Here is a 14,893-nt window from a genome sequence, read left to right on the forward strand (position 1 = left end):
TCCCAAACTCGGAACGATCCGATGTTTAGACCAAAAATGGTCAGGGTCGGAGAGAGTAAAAGAATGACAACCACCACAACACCAGGGCAGGACTATGGAACAACACAAAATAATATAACCATGGGTTGTATATCCAAGGCTGCCTTGTCAAGGCCTATAAAACGCACTGGCACCTCCTGAGTAAGGAGGAGGGCGTATGCCTGAGGACTCGGTTCCAATTTATTAACTTTCTATTTCCAAGAAAAAACAATCACGGCAACAAGCCAGCTACCATGAAGGCCGCACTCCTTTTCCTCGCCACCATCGCCGGCGTAAACTCGGCAGCCTTGGCCCCTCGCCAGCAGCAATCTCTCTGCGAGCTGTACGCCTACTGGTCCGGCAACGGCTACGAGCTGCTCAACAACCTCTGGGGACAAGACACGGCGACCTCGGGGTCTCAGTGCACATACTTGGACGGCGCGTCCAGCGAGGGCGTGCAGTGGCACACGACCTGGACATGGGAGGGGGGAGAGAACAACGTGAAGAGCTACCCCTATGCCGGTCGGCAGGTGCCCAAGGGCAGGAAGATTGCCGACATCACCAGCATGCCGACTTCGATCAAGTGGGACTACGACAACGAGGACATCCGCGCTAATGTCGCCTACGATGTCTTCACTGCCGAGGACCCCGACCATGTGAACAGCAGTGGCGATTATGAGCTTATGGTCTGGTAAGTTTCCTCGGGGTTCCAGCAGGAAGAAAACGAAGTCACTGACACATATCTCGCAGGCTGGCAAGATATGGCAATGTCTACCCCATCGGGTCCTCTGTTGGCTCAGTCACCATTGCTGGCAAGACCTGGGACCTGTGGACCGGATTCAACGGTGACATGAGGGTCTACAGCTTTGTGCCGCCGTCGGGGACCGTCAAGGAGTTCAGCGCCGACCTCAAGGAGTTCTACGCTCACCTGGAGCAGAACTACCAGTTCCCGTCCAGCACCCAGAATGTGATCGGTGAGTTTCTCCAACACGACAATAACGCCCTCACGGCAATCTCGATCGACTCGCTAACCATTGTATTTATTTAGTCTATCAAGTCGGCTCTGAGGCCTTTACCGGAGGCCCAGCAACCTTCACTGTTTCCCAGTTCTCTGCCGAAGCTATCTAAGGGGCTATCTCCGCGTCCTCGTTAAGAGCACATCGAAAGACGAGGGTTTGCTAGGTACTCGGGCGAATTCCCATATTAGCCTCGGGCCGGATTGACACGAACTCTGCATCTCTGCATCCCGTCTCCTTTGCATCACAGACCCCGCACCTGGGAGTGCCCGCGGGAGTGCGGGCACTCGTATAAGTGGTAGCTTTGAATTTCCTGGTGTGTACATATTTAATAGCAACCTTGGTGAAATACCAGCCGCTACATTTGTGATCTTTTGCGTCTGGCAGGGCCGTGGCACCTTTCGTGAACGGTGATCAAAACCACCACTTTTGATATCAATACCGAGCCAATTCATCCTTCCACTTTTACGCTTGCGGCTTCCTTGCTTAGAACGGATCAGAGAATTCACAGGAAGTACCTAGCGCCTGCACCTTATTTGAGAAATCTGGTACCAGATCATCGCCACTGGGGCCACCACTCACCAGACTGACCAGAGTATCCGTTGTCATCTCATCAAACCATGTCTCCCTTCCGTGGAGTACCCGCTCTCCGTCGCCTCACGGCCCGGCCGTTTGGTATTCGATCCCTACTAAACAGCCCTGCCCCACACTCTCAGACCATCGCAACCGCGAGCACCCGTCAAAGCGACCGCCCCCGCGTCGCCATCGTAACCGGCGCGGCACGCGGCATCGGCCGCGCCATCGCGGTGCGCCTCGCACAGGACGGCTACCACATCACGGCCTCCGACCTGCCAACCCAACAAGCGCAGCTCAACTCGCTAGTCGCCGAGCTGACCGCGACCAGCAACAACAGCAACAGCAGCAGCGGCCACAAAATCCAAGCCCACGCCCACGCGGCCGACGTCAGCTCCCCCGAGCAAGTCGCGGCGCTCGTCCGCGCGTCGGCCGCCGCCCTCGGCCCGCTCGACACCATGGTGGCCAACGCGGGCATCGCGCAGGTGAAGCCGCTGCTGGAGCTGACGCCGGGGGATTTCAGCCGCATGCTGGACGTGAATGTCGCGGGGGTGCACCACTGTTTCCAGGCGGCGGCCAGGCAGATGATTGCGCAGCAGCAGGATGTTGGCATGCAGGTCGGGAAGGAGGGGAGGGAGGAGGGGAGGGAGGGGGAGGAGATTCGCGGGCGGCTGATCGCGGCGGCCAGCATCGTGGCGTTCAAGCCGCTCGCGCTGCTGGGGCATTATAGTGCGAGTAAGTGGGCGGTGCGCGGGCTGAGCCAGGCGTACGCGATGGAGCTGGCGGCGCACAAGATCACGGCGAATGCGTATGCGCCGGGGATTGTGGATACGGATATGTGGGAGCTGATTGATGAGGGGTTGGGGAGCAGGGCGGGGAGGGCGAAGGGGGAGACTATTAAACGGTATAGTGAGGAGTTGATTGCGCTTGGGAGGACTAGTGTGCCGCGGGATGTGGCGGGGTTGGTGTCGTTTTTGGCGAGCCGTGATGCGGACTATGTGACGGGGCAGACGTTTGTGGTGGATGGGGGGATTATTTATACTTGAGGGATGGCGGGTTTGGGGGGTGTTTGTTATCGGTGTGTGTTTACTGTCATTTTTATTTTACACTTTTGACATGAGAATTCAACGCTTCAAGTTTTGCACTAGTAGTTGAATTTGTAGGAAGGAAGGTATCACTCTGCAGCCTACTCCTCTCCCCATCCCTACGCAGGGCTCCTTCCCTTCGTGGCTTGCAATTTTTGCTTGCAATTTGACAACCAGCAGATTGCCGGAATGGAGTTGTCCATGCCTCAGAAACAAATATGTTTGATGTTGACTGTACGTAGTATACCGATCCATGATTACAACCAAATATATCAGAACGGCCGCCGAAAGTAAATATTCCTCCTTACCCCCTCCTTTTGCCGTTACCCATTAGAACGCTTACATATTAAAACTCAGGCCCAACTACAAGCTCTCCTCCGACTTAGCCTGCGACGAAAGTTGACTCTTGAGATGACTTTCCAAACTGTGTTTGGCGAACGGGCTCTTCTCCCTCAGCACTCTCCCATAACGGAAGAAAACCCACGGGGCAAGACAGAAGACCAGTGCAAAGCAGGCAACAACCGTGCCGGCAATGTTGGCCCCGAGACCCGGATACATGCGATGCGCCACCAGCGGCATGACACCTGACACTAGGGCCCGCACGAAGGCCAAGCCGCAGAACGCTGACGCCGCATAAAGCAGGTAGGCGTCGGTGAGATAGGCGCTGAGCGTGTAAGCCATCTCGTTGACGGCAAATCCGACCAGCACCAACGCCGCCGTGGGGACCAGCCAGTGGACCTGAGGAGCGGCCGGGGGGATCGTCCAGGCAAACCACATCAGTCCGACGGCCAGTGCGGGCGCGGCGATAGCAAAGCCCATGATCTTATCCTCACTGCAGCAGAGTCAGCATTTTGAAAAAAGCGAGTGAGAAAAACAGGGATATACTAACGGCTGTATCCTCTCTCCCCGCTGCAACCCCCGACGAACGGCCCTTCGATCCCACAGGCGCGGCAGAAAACTGAGCGCAACACCGGGCAAAAAGGCCAAGAACGCCATCGCAGCCGTCGTGCGCGTAAAGCCAGCCGACATGGACATATAAACATCCGGCAGCGACTCAGTGAAGAGATAGATGATACCCCACGACACGGCCGAGATGGTCGTGACCATGATGACGATCGGCTCCGTCCCCAATAGTTTGAGCGGCTGAACAACAACCAACCGGACCAGCGCCTCAGCGTCGGGCGCATGGTCGGGGTTAAACCAGTCGAGGCTAGCCACGCCGCCGCGGGCGGCCAGGACGGCGATCTTTCGCTTCAGCACCTGGCTGGGCCTACTCTCCTTCACACCAAGGAGACAGGCGAAGCAGACAGCCGAAACGGCAGCCGAGACGTAGAAGATCCAGCGCCAGGAGCCGCTCGCCGCCAGGATGTAGGCGCCGTACAGGGGGCCGAGGCACAGCCCGGCCGTCGAGCCGGCGTTCCACACCACGACCAGCCACACGCGCTGGCCGCCGTCGAACATGTCGTGGATGCTGCCCGCCGTCACCACCGCCGGCACCGCCGACGTGAAGCCCGCGAGGAAGCGGCCGATCCACACGGCTGATATGTGCGGGACGATGCCGGTTAGGAGGCAGCAGATGCTGAAGGCGGCGCAGGATACGAGGTAGGGCGTCCGTCGTCCGATGAGCTCGGATAGCGCTGGGGTTACGAGACCGCCGAAGGCCTGGCCGAGGTTGTACCTGGTTTGATTTTCAGGGGTCAGCGGAAACTGTACCCGGGTGATGCCTGCCTAACCCGGTGCGGTGGTACCTCTGCGGCGGTGGGCAGGGGGGGAGGATCATATGTGGGCACTTACATGAAGGTGAAGGCCAGGATCGAAGACACTTTGTCAACGCCATACTCTGGTTGCGCTGCGTGTGCCGCTGCGGCCTGTTATGGGTGTAACAACGGGGTGGTCAGCCATTTTTCAAGTCCAAGTGTCTTCATAAGCACCAGCCACAGAGTCACATGGGGTGGGCAGTGATAACTCACCCCGGCCGTGCTGACAACAGTGACAAAGAACTCGAGGAATATGATGACGGTCGTGTCGAAAGTCTTCCTCGCAACGCTCCAGTTTCGAGGATGGTCTTTGCTGTCCGGCAGCCAACAAATCAAACCGTCACTATTCCGTTGGAGGCCCAGGTCTGTCAGTTGTTCTAGCTCGAGGTCACCGTTCGCGGTCTCCGTCACGGAGACGATACTGGCGGGCTTGGACATTGAAGGCTTTGACATCGTGGGCTAAGGCACTGGCAGTGCAGGACCGGTATCAAGAAAGGGTACAGATTAATCACGATGGACCAGCATGTTTCGGTCTCCCCGGCTCTGGGATCAGGTCCCCTTTACATCTGTACATTTCTCTACTACCGGAACATCCATGGCGCAATTTCTGGTGTGATGTAAGCGGCCAGGCCCCCCTCGACCGCCGAGAGCAAATTTTCATGAAAATTTGAAAGTGTGTCTGAGACCATGGAGACGCCGAGTCATGGACGCGCCCAGCCAGAATCAAAGTTCTCACCCTCGTGCTTGGTACACGGCAGTGTCATAGTTAATAAGCCAACACTTCGCACTCGGTTTTACCTCGGACTGACCGCCATTTTAGGGATCGGCCCCGACGTGTCCCATCTTTCCTGTATCTGGATACGGAATGAGTGAACCATCTTAAAATTCGGCTTCGAGCCATGCCCAATCGCTGTGACTGGGAGGGGCCGAGGGAAAGGAGAGAAGGATTCGGATGGACACACGTCAAATGATAGTCCCCAAGAAGAGCCTTAACAAGTATTGTTGTACTGTCACATTATGTAAGGGGTTAGGAGGATTCCGCAACCAGACTTGTAGGGCTGGCTGAAGGGTGGGTTGATGATTCAGCCTTGGACCCGAGGGCCGGGTTTTCGTCCGAGTGGTGCTTGGGCACCAGGATCGCAGGATCCGTCTTCAGTAATCCTTGGCCTGGGCCAAAGCTCGGTGAGCCCATCGTCACATATAATCATCCCTACGATGCGACCGTCGTACTCGCCTGGCTTCACACACATTAACCCCCCTCCTTGGCTTGAACACGAGGCTCAAAGTTTGCTTCCACCACCACCATGACCATAACCACCGACCCCCCGAACCGTGCCTGGGGCACCAAGACAACCCCTGGCGAAGCCGGCCAAGCGGCCCTTAGCGAGACCGACGAGGTATCCTGGGGCGATCCCAGCCGGACCGGCACGGCGTTTGACTTTCGAAGTGAGTCCCGATCCCCCCAACCCCAGTCCTACGATCCCAGCCCCACCCCCCCATAACTCCCATACTCACACTCCACCCCCCGACAACCAGCGGACGCCATCACGACCCCCACCCTCCGGCAGCTCGCCGCGATCGGGCGGGCGACGCTCAACGACGACGTGTTCGGCGAGGACCAGACCACCACCGCACTGGAGCGGCAGATGGCCGCGACGTGCGGGCGCGAGGCCGCGGCCTTCGCCGTGTCGGGCACCATGGCCAACCAGCTGGCGCTGGGCGCGCTGTGCCAGCAGCGCCCGTACGGCGTGCTGGCGGACGCGTCGGCGCACGTCGTCGGCTTTGAGGCGGGCGGGCTCGCTAGCCTGTCCGGTGCGACTATGCAGCCCGTCAGGCCGGCTAATGGTCTGCATTTGACTGTGGGTGACTTGGAGGTGCATGCCAGGGTGGATGAGGAGGGTGGTGAGGGGGAGTTGGGGTTGCCGTGGACGGCCTGCCCGACGAGGGTGGTGAGTCTGGAGAACACGGCGCACGGGAATGTGATTCCGCTGGCGGAGCTGCGCGCGATCAGGGAGTGGACGGCGCAGCGCGGCGTGTTGGTGCATATCGACGGGGCGAGGGTGTGGGATGCGGTGGCTTCGGGCCGGGCCGGGACATTGGCGGAAATCGCGGCGTGCGCTGATGTTTTGACGTTATCGTTTTCCAAGGGGATCGGCGCGCCGATCGGGGCGGTGGTCGTGGGCTCGGGCGCCGTCATCCGCCGAATCAAGAGGCTGCGCCAGAGTATCGGCGGCGGGGTTCGGAAGACCGGCTTGCTCGCGGCAGCCGTGCGGGAGGCGGTGCTCGAAAACTTTGGGCCGGGGGATGTTGACGTGGGGGGCGTGTTCAGTGTCACTCATGACATGGCGGCGGCGGTGACGCGCATGTGGACGGACCGGGGTGGGAAGTTGCTCCGCCCAAGTGAGACCAACATGGCTTGGTTGGATCTTGCGAGTGCTGGCGTCACGGCTGAGACATTGAACGGCATGGGTATGCGGAACGGCATCTTGATCGCCGCGCCGCGGATCGTTCTCCACCACCAGATCTGTGCCAAGGCGTTGGTGAGCCTGGAGCAGGTGTTTGACGACATACTGGTTCGGCGAAAGGTCGAAGGCGCGGACGGGCCGGGTGCGTTCGGCTTGAGGAGTAAAGGCTGTGTCCAAAACATATAAGAGGAGGACTTGCCATGGTCGGATAGCATAAGTGCCACCAAACCTTCCTATGTTCCAGCATATGATGAGCAGGTAGAGTTCTTTAATCAAGGCTTCAATCACGGCTTCAACCGATCCTCGGCCTTCTCCTCACCCACACCTCTTTCTCGCCGGCCTGGGTCTCGCGCAGCTCAACCTCCCATACTTTGAGCTTGTAGTTCCCGCGGTCAGACCGGCCGGAAAAGAGGTCAAAGGACCAATTGTGCTTCGGGCAAGTCAGGCCTGCACTGAGGACGATACCAAAGTCCTCGATATCGAATGGGGTGCCCTGCGAAAGCGGGAAAGAGGAATGAGGGCATTGCTAGAGTCTCGTCATTAATGTGATTATTCACACTAGCAATTGCACATTGTTACGTTACTTACGTGGTCTATTGCGTGAAACTTGCCCCGATATTGAAATACGAGAACCTGGTCCGTCAAGTCCTGAGCCGAGTCCTCTGCTGGGATCTCAACTTCTGTCCGCTGGGAACTATCTGCCTTGGGGACATGGAAGACTTTGCAACCCGGTTTTGCATCCTCGCCATGGTTGCCCCTGCTGCCACACAGCCGAGACTCGCTTTCGATTTCATGGGTTTCTTGATTTTCATCAAGTCCAAGGCCGACTTCCGGAAATGATGAGGCGGCGCCGACGGAGAACCACTCTGCTCCGGTTCGGGATGGCCCTCGGAACGGACTGAGCAAGATGTTCATTTCCAGTGCTGTCGTTATCGGGACGTAGTAGATGCGGTTGGCGCAATTATGAACTAAATTGTAATATATTCTTTTAGTTTTCTCGTCTGAAAGCTTGTTTGATTGTGAGAGATTTCGTCGTTGCAATTAATTATTGATTTTGCTCCGAATGTGGACCCTCACGTGTCTTTTTTGCTACTTGCGTACCAAGTATTATCAAATCGTTCATCGTGTAAGTCATGGTTTGTATTCCCGGGTTGCAATAATTACTCAGGAGAGGAACGTGAGCATTTCGACACCATTACAGATTAATGGCCCGACAAATCAACAATTTGCCAAATTGAGAACACCACCGGTAGCTAGAGAATTATAAAAGAGAGAAACTAAACCAATACTTGGGTATCTTAGTGATAGTGTATGAAGTAGTTTTCTGTTCCTGCTCTGAAGCATATTAAACCCTAACCCTTCTTTACCCCCTTTCCACCGGGACCAACAACATAACAAAATCTTGTGAGTTCAGTGTGCTCGTCTGTACGTCTGTACGGAATACTCCCAAGCCGGTTGTTTGTATTGCCGGTTGATCTAGCCAAAACTGCGCTATTCCCCATCAAGGTTGTCAAAAAGGTGCTCGTGAATTCAAACGCAGGGAACCCGTGTTGACTTTGGTAACCAACCCCCTGAGCCAATGTTGATGGGAGGAGGCCATTTTTGGAAGGATTTTCTGAGGAGCAAACGATCGAGATTCCAAGTCCCGCAATTGGATTCCGGATAGCTCATGCATGAGATCGAGTTTATGCAGTGCAACAGCAAGTTACAACGGGGGAGGAATTGCCGAATTATCCATATAACCGGCGTGTTTCCAGGCTGGTTGTCGCCTCTCTAGGCGCCCCAACCGGGGTTTTCCAACGAGCCTCGGCACCCCTCTTCCCTGTATCATGCCCTCATCAGGAATCGGAAGGCCGGAGCAAGTTTCTTGAGCGGTTACGTATATCTCGGGGAGGACCAGCGATCATCAACCCATCACTCGTGCGCCTCTTTCTCTCCGACATTATCCAGGAACAAAGCCATAGATCTTCGCTTTGGGACCGGGTACGGACCGGACGGGACCATGAAGATCGGCACTGCAATGTGGGGAAATATATTGGCCCCAGGTCCTCGGGCCTCCAGCAACCCTCTTCCAGCACATGTTTGAAACAGCATGATGCCTCCGGGGGTGTTCGTCATAGCCGCTCAACTCAGAGTGCGGATGAATAAGACCAACCGGGAGGGAAACCTGGTCGTTGGCCCGAGAGGAAAAACATAAAAGACCAGGCCAAGAACTCCCTCCGCCGCCATTCTTCTGGGGACCTCTGCATCGCCACCGACATACGCGACACGTCTCGTCCCAGTTACACCAAGCCAGTCAAGCCTCACAGTCAACATGAAGACTACCCTTTCTGCGCTGGCCCTTGTGGCTCTATCCTCTGCCACCCCCGTCTCCCTCAAGGAACGCCAGGGCCAGAGCACCGGCGACGGGCCGTTTGCGCCGGCGGTATGTTGAAATGTCCCGGGTGCCATAGCCTCCCTCTCCAGCTCCCGCCTTAGAAGGGGGACCGACGGTGTGGTGAATGCACATTGAGCTCAAGGTAGCTAACACGACTTCGCTCGCAGGGCTACTACACTTCGGATGCTCTCCAGGGCCACACCTTCTACGCCCCCAAGGAGGTCCCGTCCGGCGCCAAGCTCCCCGTCATGCTCTGGGGCAACGGCGGGTGCTCGGCCGACGCCACGGGGCAGGCGCCCTTCCTGACGCAGCTGGCGTCGTACGGCGTGCTCGTCATCGCGAGCGGCACGCCCGGCGGCCAGGGCAGCACGACGGCCGACGTCATGAAGGAGTCGATCGACTTCATCAGCACCAACGCGGGCCAGGGCGACTTCGCGAGCGTGGACGCGTCGCGCATCACGGCGGCGGGCTGGAGCTGCGGCGGCGTCGAGGCGTACGCCCAGATCTGGGACGACCGCGTGCAGAGCGTGGGCATCTGGAGTTCGGGCTTGCTGACCAACTACACGGCGGCCGAGAACTTCCGCAAGCCCGTCTTCTTCTTCCTCGGCGGCCAGAGCGACATCGCCTTCGCCAACGGCGAGCGCGACTACAACGCCATGCCCGCCGGCGTGCCCAAGTGGAAGGGCAACCTCGACGTCGGCCACGGCGGCACCTACACCGACCCCAACGGCGGCAAGTTCGGCGTCATCGGCGCCCAGTGGGTGCAGTGGACCATGCGCGGCAACTCCTCGGCGTCCGAGTACCTGACGGGCGAGGGCGCGGCGGCCGATGGCTGGCAGGTGGTCTCTGCGGACCTGGACCAGTTCAGTGTTGAACCGATTGCTTAAGAGGGCATGGATAGGGGTCAGAGGACGCAACCGGAGATCTTGGATATTCGATTGTTGGATTGGAGAGTAAAGCTACTTTTTCAAACTACTATGATCGATGCAATAACATTCAAGTTGAAAGCATCTACTGCATCTCCTCAGTACCGAGTCCTTGGGCCGAGCCGGCTCTTGGACGACCGCATGCCGTAAAAGAATGCGGGAAAGCATCAAGTGAAGACAAACAGGGGAATGTAGCTCTTTTGCCAAAAGGCTACCAGTCGGTACCCAAGCTGGGCTCAGTCAATTCGATCCGCTGATTGGGGCGCATGTTGCCGGCTGTTCCCCCCTGCTGCTCTTCATAGTCACCCGCCCTGTCCTGCCGCTTCTTTACTAGTCCAGACTGTTGGTACCTGCAGTTAGTAATCTCGGGTCGAGCAACCGGCCTGGAGGCGAGGAGTCCGGCCCAGGAACACGCCTGTTGGCAGCTGCATGAGTACTACTCCAGCAGCAGTGGTAGTAATATCGTCCCATGAACCGGGTCGGGCTCGGCATTGCAGCGTGCGGAGAGGGGTCACGCCCCATTTAAGACCATCATGTCCACCGTGAACGTTGTTGTGCCTGAGCAAGGCCACTTGCTCTGTCATTTGCCTATACAAAGCTGTCCAAGATGGCGCCTCTTACACTCCGGGCTCTCTCGCTGCTCGCGCTCACCGGAGCCGCAGCGGCGGTGTCCCTGTCGGTTGCCAACTCTGGCGGCAATGACACGTCTCCGTATATGTATGGCATCATGTTTGAGGATATCAACCAGAGTGGCGACGGTGGATTGTAAGTTATATCGCAGCCCTCCTGATAAGCCGCGCGTGGTGCTCAACTAAGTCCCCTCAGGTACGCCGAGCTAATTCGGAACCGCGCGTTCCAGAACGGCACGCTCCAGTCCTGGAGCGCCGTGGGCGACAGCACGCTCGAGTTGGTGACCTCTGCGCCGCTATCAGAGGCCCTGCCTCGCTCCGTCAAGGTGGCGAGCGGAAAGGGCAAGGCGGGCCTGAAGAACGCCGGCTACTGGGGCATGGACGTCAAGAAGACCGACAAATATAGCGGCAGCTTCTACTCGTACGGTGCCTATGACGGAAAGTTCACCCTTTCTCTGGTGTCGGATATTACCAATGAAACCCTGGCAACCACCAAGATCAAGTCTAAGTCGGTGGAAGACGCCTGGACGCAGCATGAGTTCGAGCTTCTCCCGACCAAGAGCGCGGCGAACAGCAACAACAGCTTCGTGTTGGAGTTCCGCCCCTGCCACCAGACTGAACTCCAGTTCAACCTGATTAGCTTGTTTCCGCCGACGTATAAAGACAGACCCAACGGCATGCGCCGAGAGCTCATGGAGAAGCTCGTGGATCTTAACCCCAGCTTCCTCCGGATTCCGGGGGGCAACAACCTGTAAGTAGTCACAACCCAAGCTCTCTGCAGGCACGCAGTAGCCGGACCAGATTACTCACCTCAATAACAAAACAGCGAGGGGAACTTTGCAGGCAACTACTGGAACTGGTCCAGGACCCTTGGCCCGCTAACCGACCGGCCCGGCCGTGTTGGAGTGTGGACGTACCCGAACACAGACGGCCTCGGGCTGGTCGAGTACATGCACTGGGCCGAGGACCTCGACGTGGAGGTTGTGCTGGCGGTCGCCGCGGGCCTGTACCTGAACGGCGAGGTCGTGCCGGAGGAGGAGCTGGGGGTCTTCGTGGAGGATGCGCTGAACCAGCTCGAGTTCCTCATGGGCGACGTCTCAACCCCCTGGGGCGCCCGGCGCGCGGAGCTCGGCTACCCCAAGCCGTGGAACATCAAGTACGTCGAGGTCGGCAATGAGGACAACCTGTGGGGCGGCCTGGACTCGTACAAGAGCTACCGGTTGAAGATGTTTTACGACGCCATCAAGGCGAAGTACCCCGGCATCTTCATCTTCTCTTCCACCGAGCAGTTCGTGTACAAGGACTCGGGCCAAGACTACCACAAGTACACCCGCGCGGACTATTTGATGTCCCAGTTCGACCTGTTTGACAACTGGGCCGACGGACACCCCATCATCATCGGAGAGTGAGTAAAAGGCGGCCTCTGGCCCCCGCCACGCGCGGTCCTTCCGCAAGCTGACAAGTCACCTTAGGTATGCGACCATCCAGAACAACACGGACAAGCTCGAGGACGCAGACTGGGATGCCCCCAAGAACAAGTGGTCCAACTGGATCGGCTCCGTCGCCGAGGCGGTCTTCATCCTCGGTGCGGAGCGCAACGGCGACCGGGTCTGGGGCACCACCTTTGCGCCGCTCTTCCAAAACCTCAACAGCTACCAATGGGCCGTAAGTACCACACTCCCCCTCCCCCTACCTCCCGTGCACGCATGCACGCACTCGCGGCAAACAAAACACCGTCCTAACAAACCCCCGCAAACAGCCCGACCTGATCTCCTTCACCGCCGACCCCGCCGACACCACCCCGAGCGCGTCCTACCCGATCATCCAGCTCCTCGCCGCGCACCGCATCACCCACACCCTCCCGGTCACCGCCACCACCACCTCCAACAGCACCGCCTCCTTCGGCCCCGCCTACTGGGTAGCCGGCCGCGGCGCCGCCGAGGGGTCGCACATCTTCAAGGCGGCCGTGTACAACAGCACGGGCGGCGCCGACGTGCCCGTGAGCGTGAAATTTGAGGGCGGCAGCGACAAGAAGGGGGCGCGCGCGCAGCTGACGGTGCTGACGGCGCCTGGGGGGCCGTGGGCGCATAATACGCCGGAGAATAAGGAGGCGGTCAAGACGACGGTGACGACGGTGAAGGCGGGGAGGGGCGGTGTGTTTGAGTTTAGTTTGCCGGATTTGTCGGTCGCGGTGTTGGTGACGGAGGGGGCGTTGTGAGAGTTGTTTGTTGTTGCTGGGTGATGCGTGCTTGGGGTTGTTGGGAGGAGTAATAACCGGTGATGGTTGTTCGTCCTGGGAAACTGGGGATGTGCATCATCACTTCCCCGATGACGGTTCATCGTTGAAGCGGATGTGTTGTAGCTGCTCGCACATATCCTACCAAAAGACGAATCCTTTGTGGCGCTTTCGTAATCATCTCTAAAGTTCTGCGTCCTCAACTCCCACGCATGCCTGACTACCACCCTACAGTCAACTCTCCGTTTTCTTGATCCCGCTCTCCCATCATTTGTCGAAGCCGCCGAATGCTCTCCACCCTAATTCGCCTTATGCTCCCGATTGTAGAATTGGAGTAAGTTGCTTGCTCCGGGTGAGGACCCTCGGTTCAGACGGGATGAACATGGTGTTGGTGGTTGACGGACAGGGGGTTGTGCTTGGTGAGGGCGCATTTGCAACAGGTTTACGGTAGGGGTTGGTTGTTTGCTGCTCTGGAGTTAGTTAGTTCAGTTGGTCATCTGTCTGACTTGCAGCTCTTCTGTTGCCCCCCTCTCCCCTTGTCTTTTCTCTTTTTCTTTTTTTCTTTTCTTTTCTTTTCGTTCCTGCTGAGCGACGAGTTTCTGTTCTCATGCGAAAGCGACCAGGCTCGCTGTCAAGCGAGAGGAGTAATCACAAGCATCGTGTATGTGGAAATGAGTTTGATCCTGGCTATTACCCATTTGTGGGCTGTGGCCCCTTGTAATCTGTATGTGTTAAGATTCCAAGGGAGTAAGATGCCCTTTCAGTTTGTCTTCAGATTGTCGAGGTTGTGATGTGAGAGTGGAAAAAAGAGTGGGGCATCATAAGCAGCCAATTCAGGGGCAGTTTCTGGCGCTTTCCACGCCGAGACCACAGGCAGTCGTCTCGTGAACTCAGCACCTGTAACTCAGGGTCCCTGTTTGTTTCAGCACCACCTAGTTACATAGATTGCCAGGGTTCCATCGCCCAGCGTCAACTGTGCTATGAATAAAACGGCGGTTTTTGATGGGCTGTGGATTGATCTCCAGCCGCAATAAATAAATCTGTGCCTGTAGCTGACCGGTAACGAGGATGCGGTGCGAGGATGAACGGACCGTCCTCACTGCCCATCACAATCAACCAGCCAGGCATGTCAGGGAGAAGCGCATGAACAACCTACCAGGTAGGGAGCCTGGGCTCGGGCCTCTGAGTTGCTTTATGCATTCACTGCTGCTGGTCCTGCTGCCCGACTGATTTTTGACTGCCTTGAACAAATAGCAAAGTCTGGCCTCGGTTTGCTGAGGTAGGACTTGCGACCGTAAGACCTAGCTTTTTACAGGTTCATGGCTTCGGCACGGGGGTGGCCCAGGAGTCAACGCCGCTCTCGCAGTGTTTCCAGTTTGGGTAGTCTGTTGGTGAGGTGAGCTTCCTCAAGAGTGACGTACTAGGCTCCCTCGCTCCCACCGGCGCCAAAGCTGCCCGTCACGTGTTAAGCCCAGGCGGGGTCCGTTTGAGTGGCCGTGCCAGCCCAAATTTCACTGGTCGACCGCCCACGCATCCCGCCTTGTGTTGTCGCTTCGCTGCGCTTCGGCCTTGCCCCTTCCCTCATTTCCAACTTTGCATCCAAAACCGGTGACTTCGCCCACTCTTGTCCTCTTTCCAAAACATCGAACCACCGAACCACATCGCAAACTTTTTGCAACCACTTTCTACCCCGCCATCTTCCCCACGCAACGTCCTCCTGTCGGCATCCCGCCATCCACTAGATTCCACGAGGTGAGTCTTTGGTTACTGTCCCCTCACCCGCTTCATCGTCCTCCGCACACCACTTCTCG

The 14,893-nt window shown here is 57.6% G+C and overlaps 7 protein-coding genes across 7 annotated transcripts; 5 read left to right on the forward strand and 2 right to left on the reverse strand.

Annotated features, from left to right (window-relative positions):
- Positions 1-151: 151 nt before the first annotated feature.
- On the forward strand, positions 152-1,329 carry B0H64DRAFT_15761 (concanavalin A-like lectin/glucanase domain-containing protein). The gene is made up of 3 exons (XM_062798532.1): positions 152-709; positions 769-992; positions 1,067-1,329. The coding sequence occupies exons 1-3, from the start codon at positions 273-275 to the stop codon at positions 1,144-1,146; spliced, it is 741 nt and encodes a 246-aa protein (XP_062663963.1). The 5' UTR covers positions 152-272; the 3' UTR covers positions 1,147-1,329.
- Positions 1,330-1,337: 8 nt separating this feature from the next.
- On the forward strand, positions 1,338-2,728 carry B0H64DRAFT_380941 (uncharacterized protein). Its single transcript, XM_062802767.1, has one exon. It carries the CDS (start codon positions 1,655-1,657, stop codon positions 2,651-2,653), a length of 999 nt encoding a protein of 332 aa, XP_062663964.1. The 5' UTR covers positions 1,338-1,654; the 3' UTR covers positions 2,654-2,728.
- A 327-nt stretch (positions 2,729-3,055) lies between these two features.
- On the reverse strand, positions 3,056-4,902 carry B0H64DRAFT_369704 (major facilitator superfamily transporter; the record flags this gene model as incomplete). The annotated part of the gene is made up of 4 exons (XM_062802048.1): positions 3,056-3,524; positions 3,582-4,370; positions 4,487-4,560; positions 4,663-4,902. 4 exons carry the CDS (start codon positions 4,900-4,902, stop codon positions 3,056-3,058), a joined length of 1,572 nt encoding a protein of 523 aa, XP_062663965.1.
- A 522-nt stretch (positions 4,903-5,424) lies between these two features.
- On the forward strand, positions 5,425-7,444 carry B0H64DRAFT_448742 (pyridoxal phosphate-dependent transferase). The gene is made up of 2 exons (XM_062807058.1): positions 5,425-5,895; positions 5,986-7,444. Exons 1-2 carry the CDS (start codon positions 5,754-5,756, stop codon positions 7,098-7,100), a joined length of 1,257 nt encoding a protein of 418 aa, XP_062663966.1. The 5' UTR covers positions 5,425-5,753; the 3' UTR covers positions 7,101-7,444.
- On the reverse strand, positions 6,741-7,929 carry B0H64DRAFT_380946 (uncharacterized protein). Its single transcript, XM_062802768.1, has 2 exons — positions 7,503-7,929; positions 6,741-7,440 (listed from the first exon to the last, which is right to left on the reverse strand). Exons 1-2 carry the CDS (start codon positions 7,827-7,829, stop codon positions 7,207-7,209), a joined length of 561 nt encoding a protein of 186 aa, XP_062663967.1. The 5' UTR covers positions 7,830-7,929; the 3' UTR covers positions 6,741-7,206.
- A 1,216-nt stretch (positions 7,930-9,145) lies between these two features.
- B0H64DRAFT_15805 (uncharacterized protein) lies at positions 9,146-10,464 on the forward strand. The gene is made up of 2 exons (XM_062798538.1): positions 9,146-9,339; positions 9,459-10,464. The coding sequence occupies exons 1-2, from the start codon at positions 9,229-9,231 to the stop codon at positions 10,176-10,178; spliced, it is 831 nt and encodes a 276-aa protein (XP_062663968.1). The 5' UTR covers positions 9,146-9,228; the 3' UTR covers positions 10,179-10,464.
- Positions 10,465-10,824: 360 nt separating this feature from the next.
- On the forward strand, positions 10,825-13,064 carry B0H64DRAFT_437623 (glycoside hydrolase superfamily; the record flags this gene model as incomplete). Its single annotated transcript, XM_062806271.1, has 5 exons — positions 10,825-10,982; positions 11,043-11,597; positions 11,673-12,251; positions 12,319-12,511; positions 12,606-13,064. The coding sequence occupies 5 exons, from the start codon at positions 10,825-10,827 to the stop codon at positions 13,062-13,064; spliced, it is 1,944 nt and encodes a 647-aa protein (XP_062663969.1).
- Between the last annotated feature and the right edge of the window lie 1,829 nt (positions 13,065-14,893).

This window comes from Chaetomium fimeti, assembly GCF_033439085.1.
Source record: "Chaetomium fimeti strain CBS 168.71 chromosome Unknown B0H64scaffold_1, whole genome shotgun sequence".
NCBI classification, from domain to species: Eukaryota; Fungi; Ascomycota; class Sordariomycetes; order Sordariales; family Chaetomiaceae; genus Chaetomium; species Chaetomium fimeti.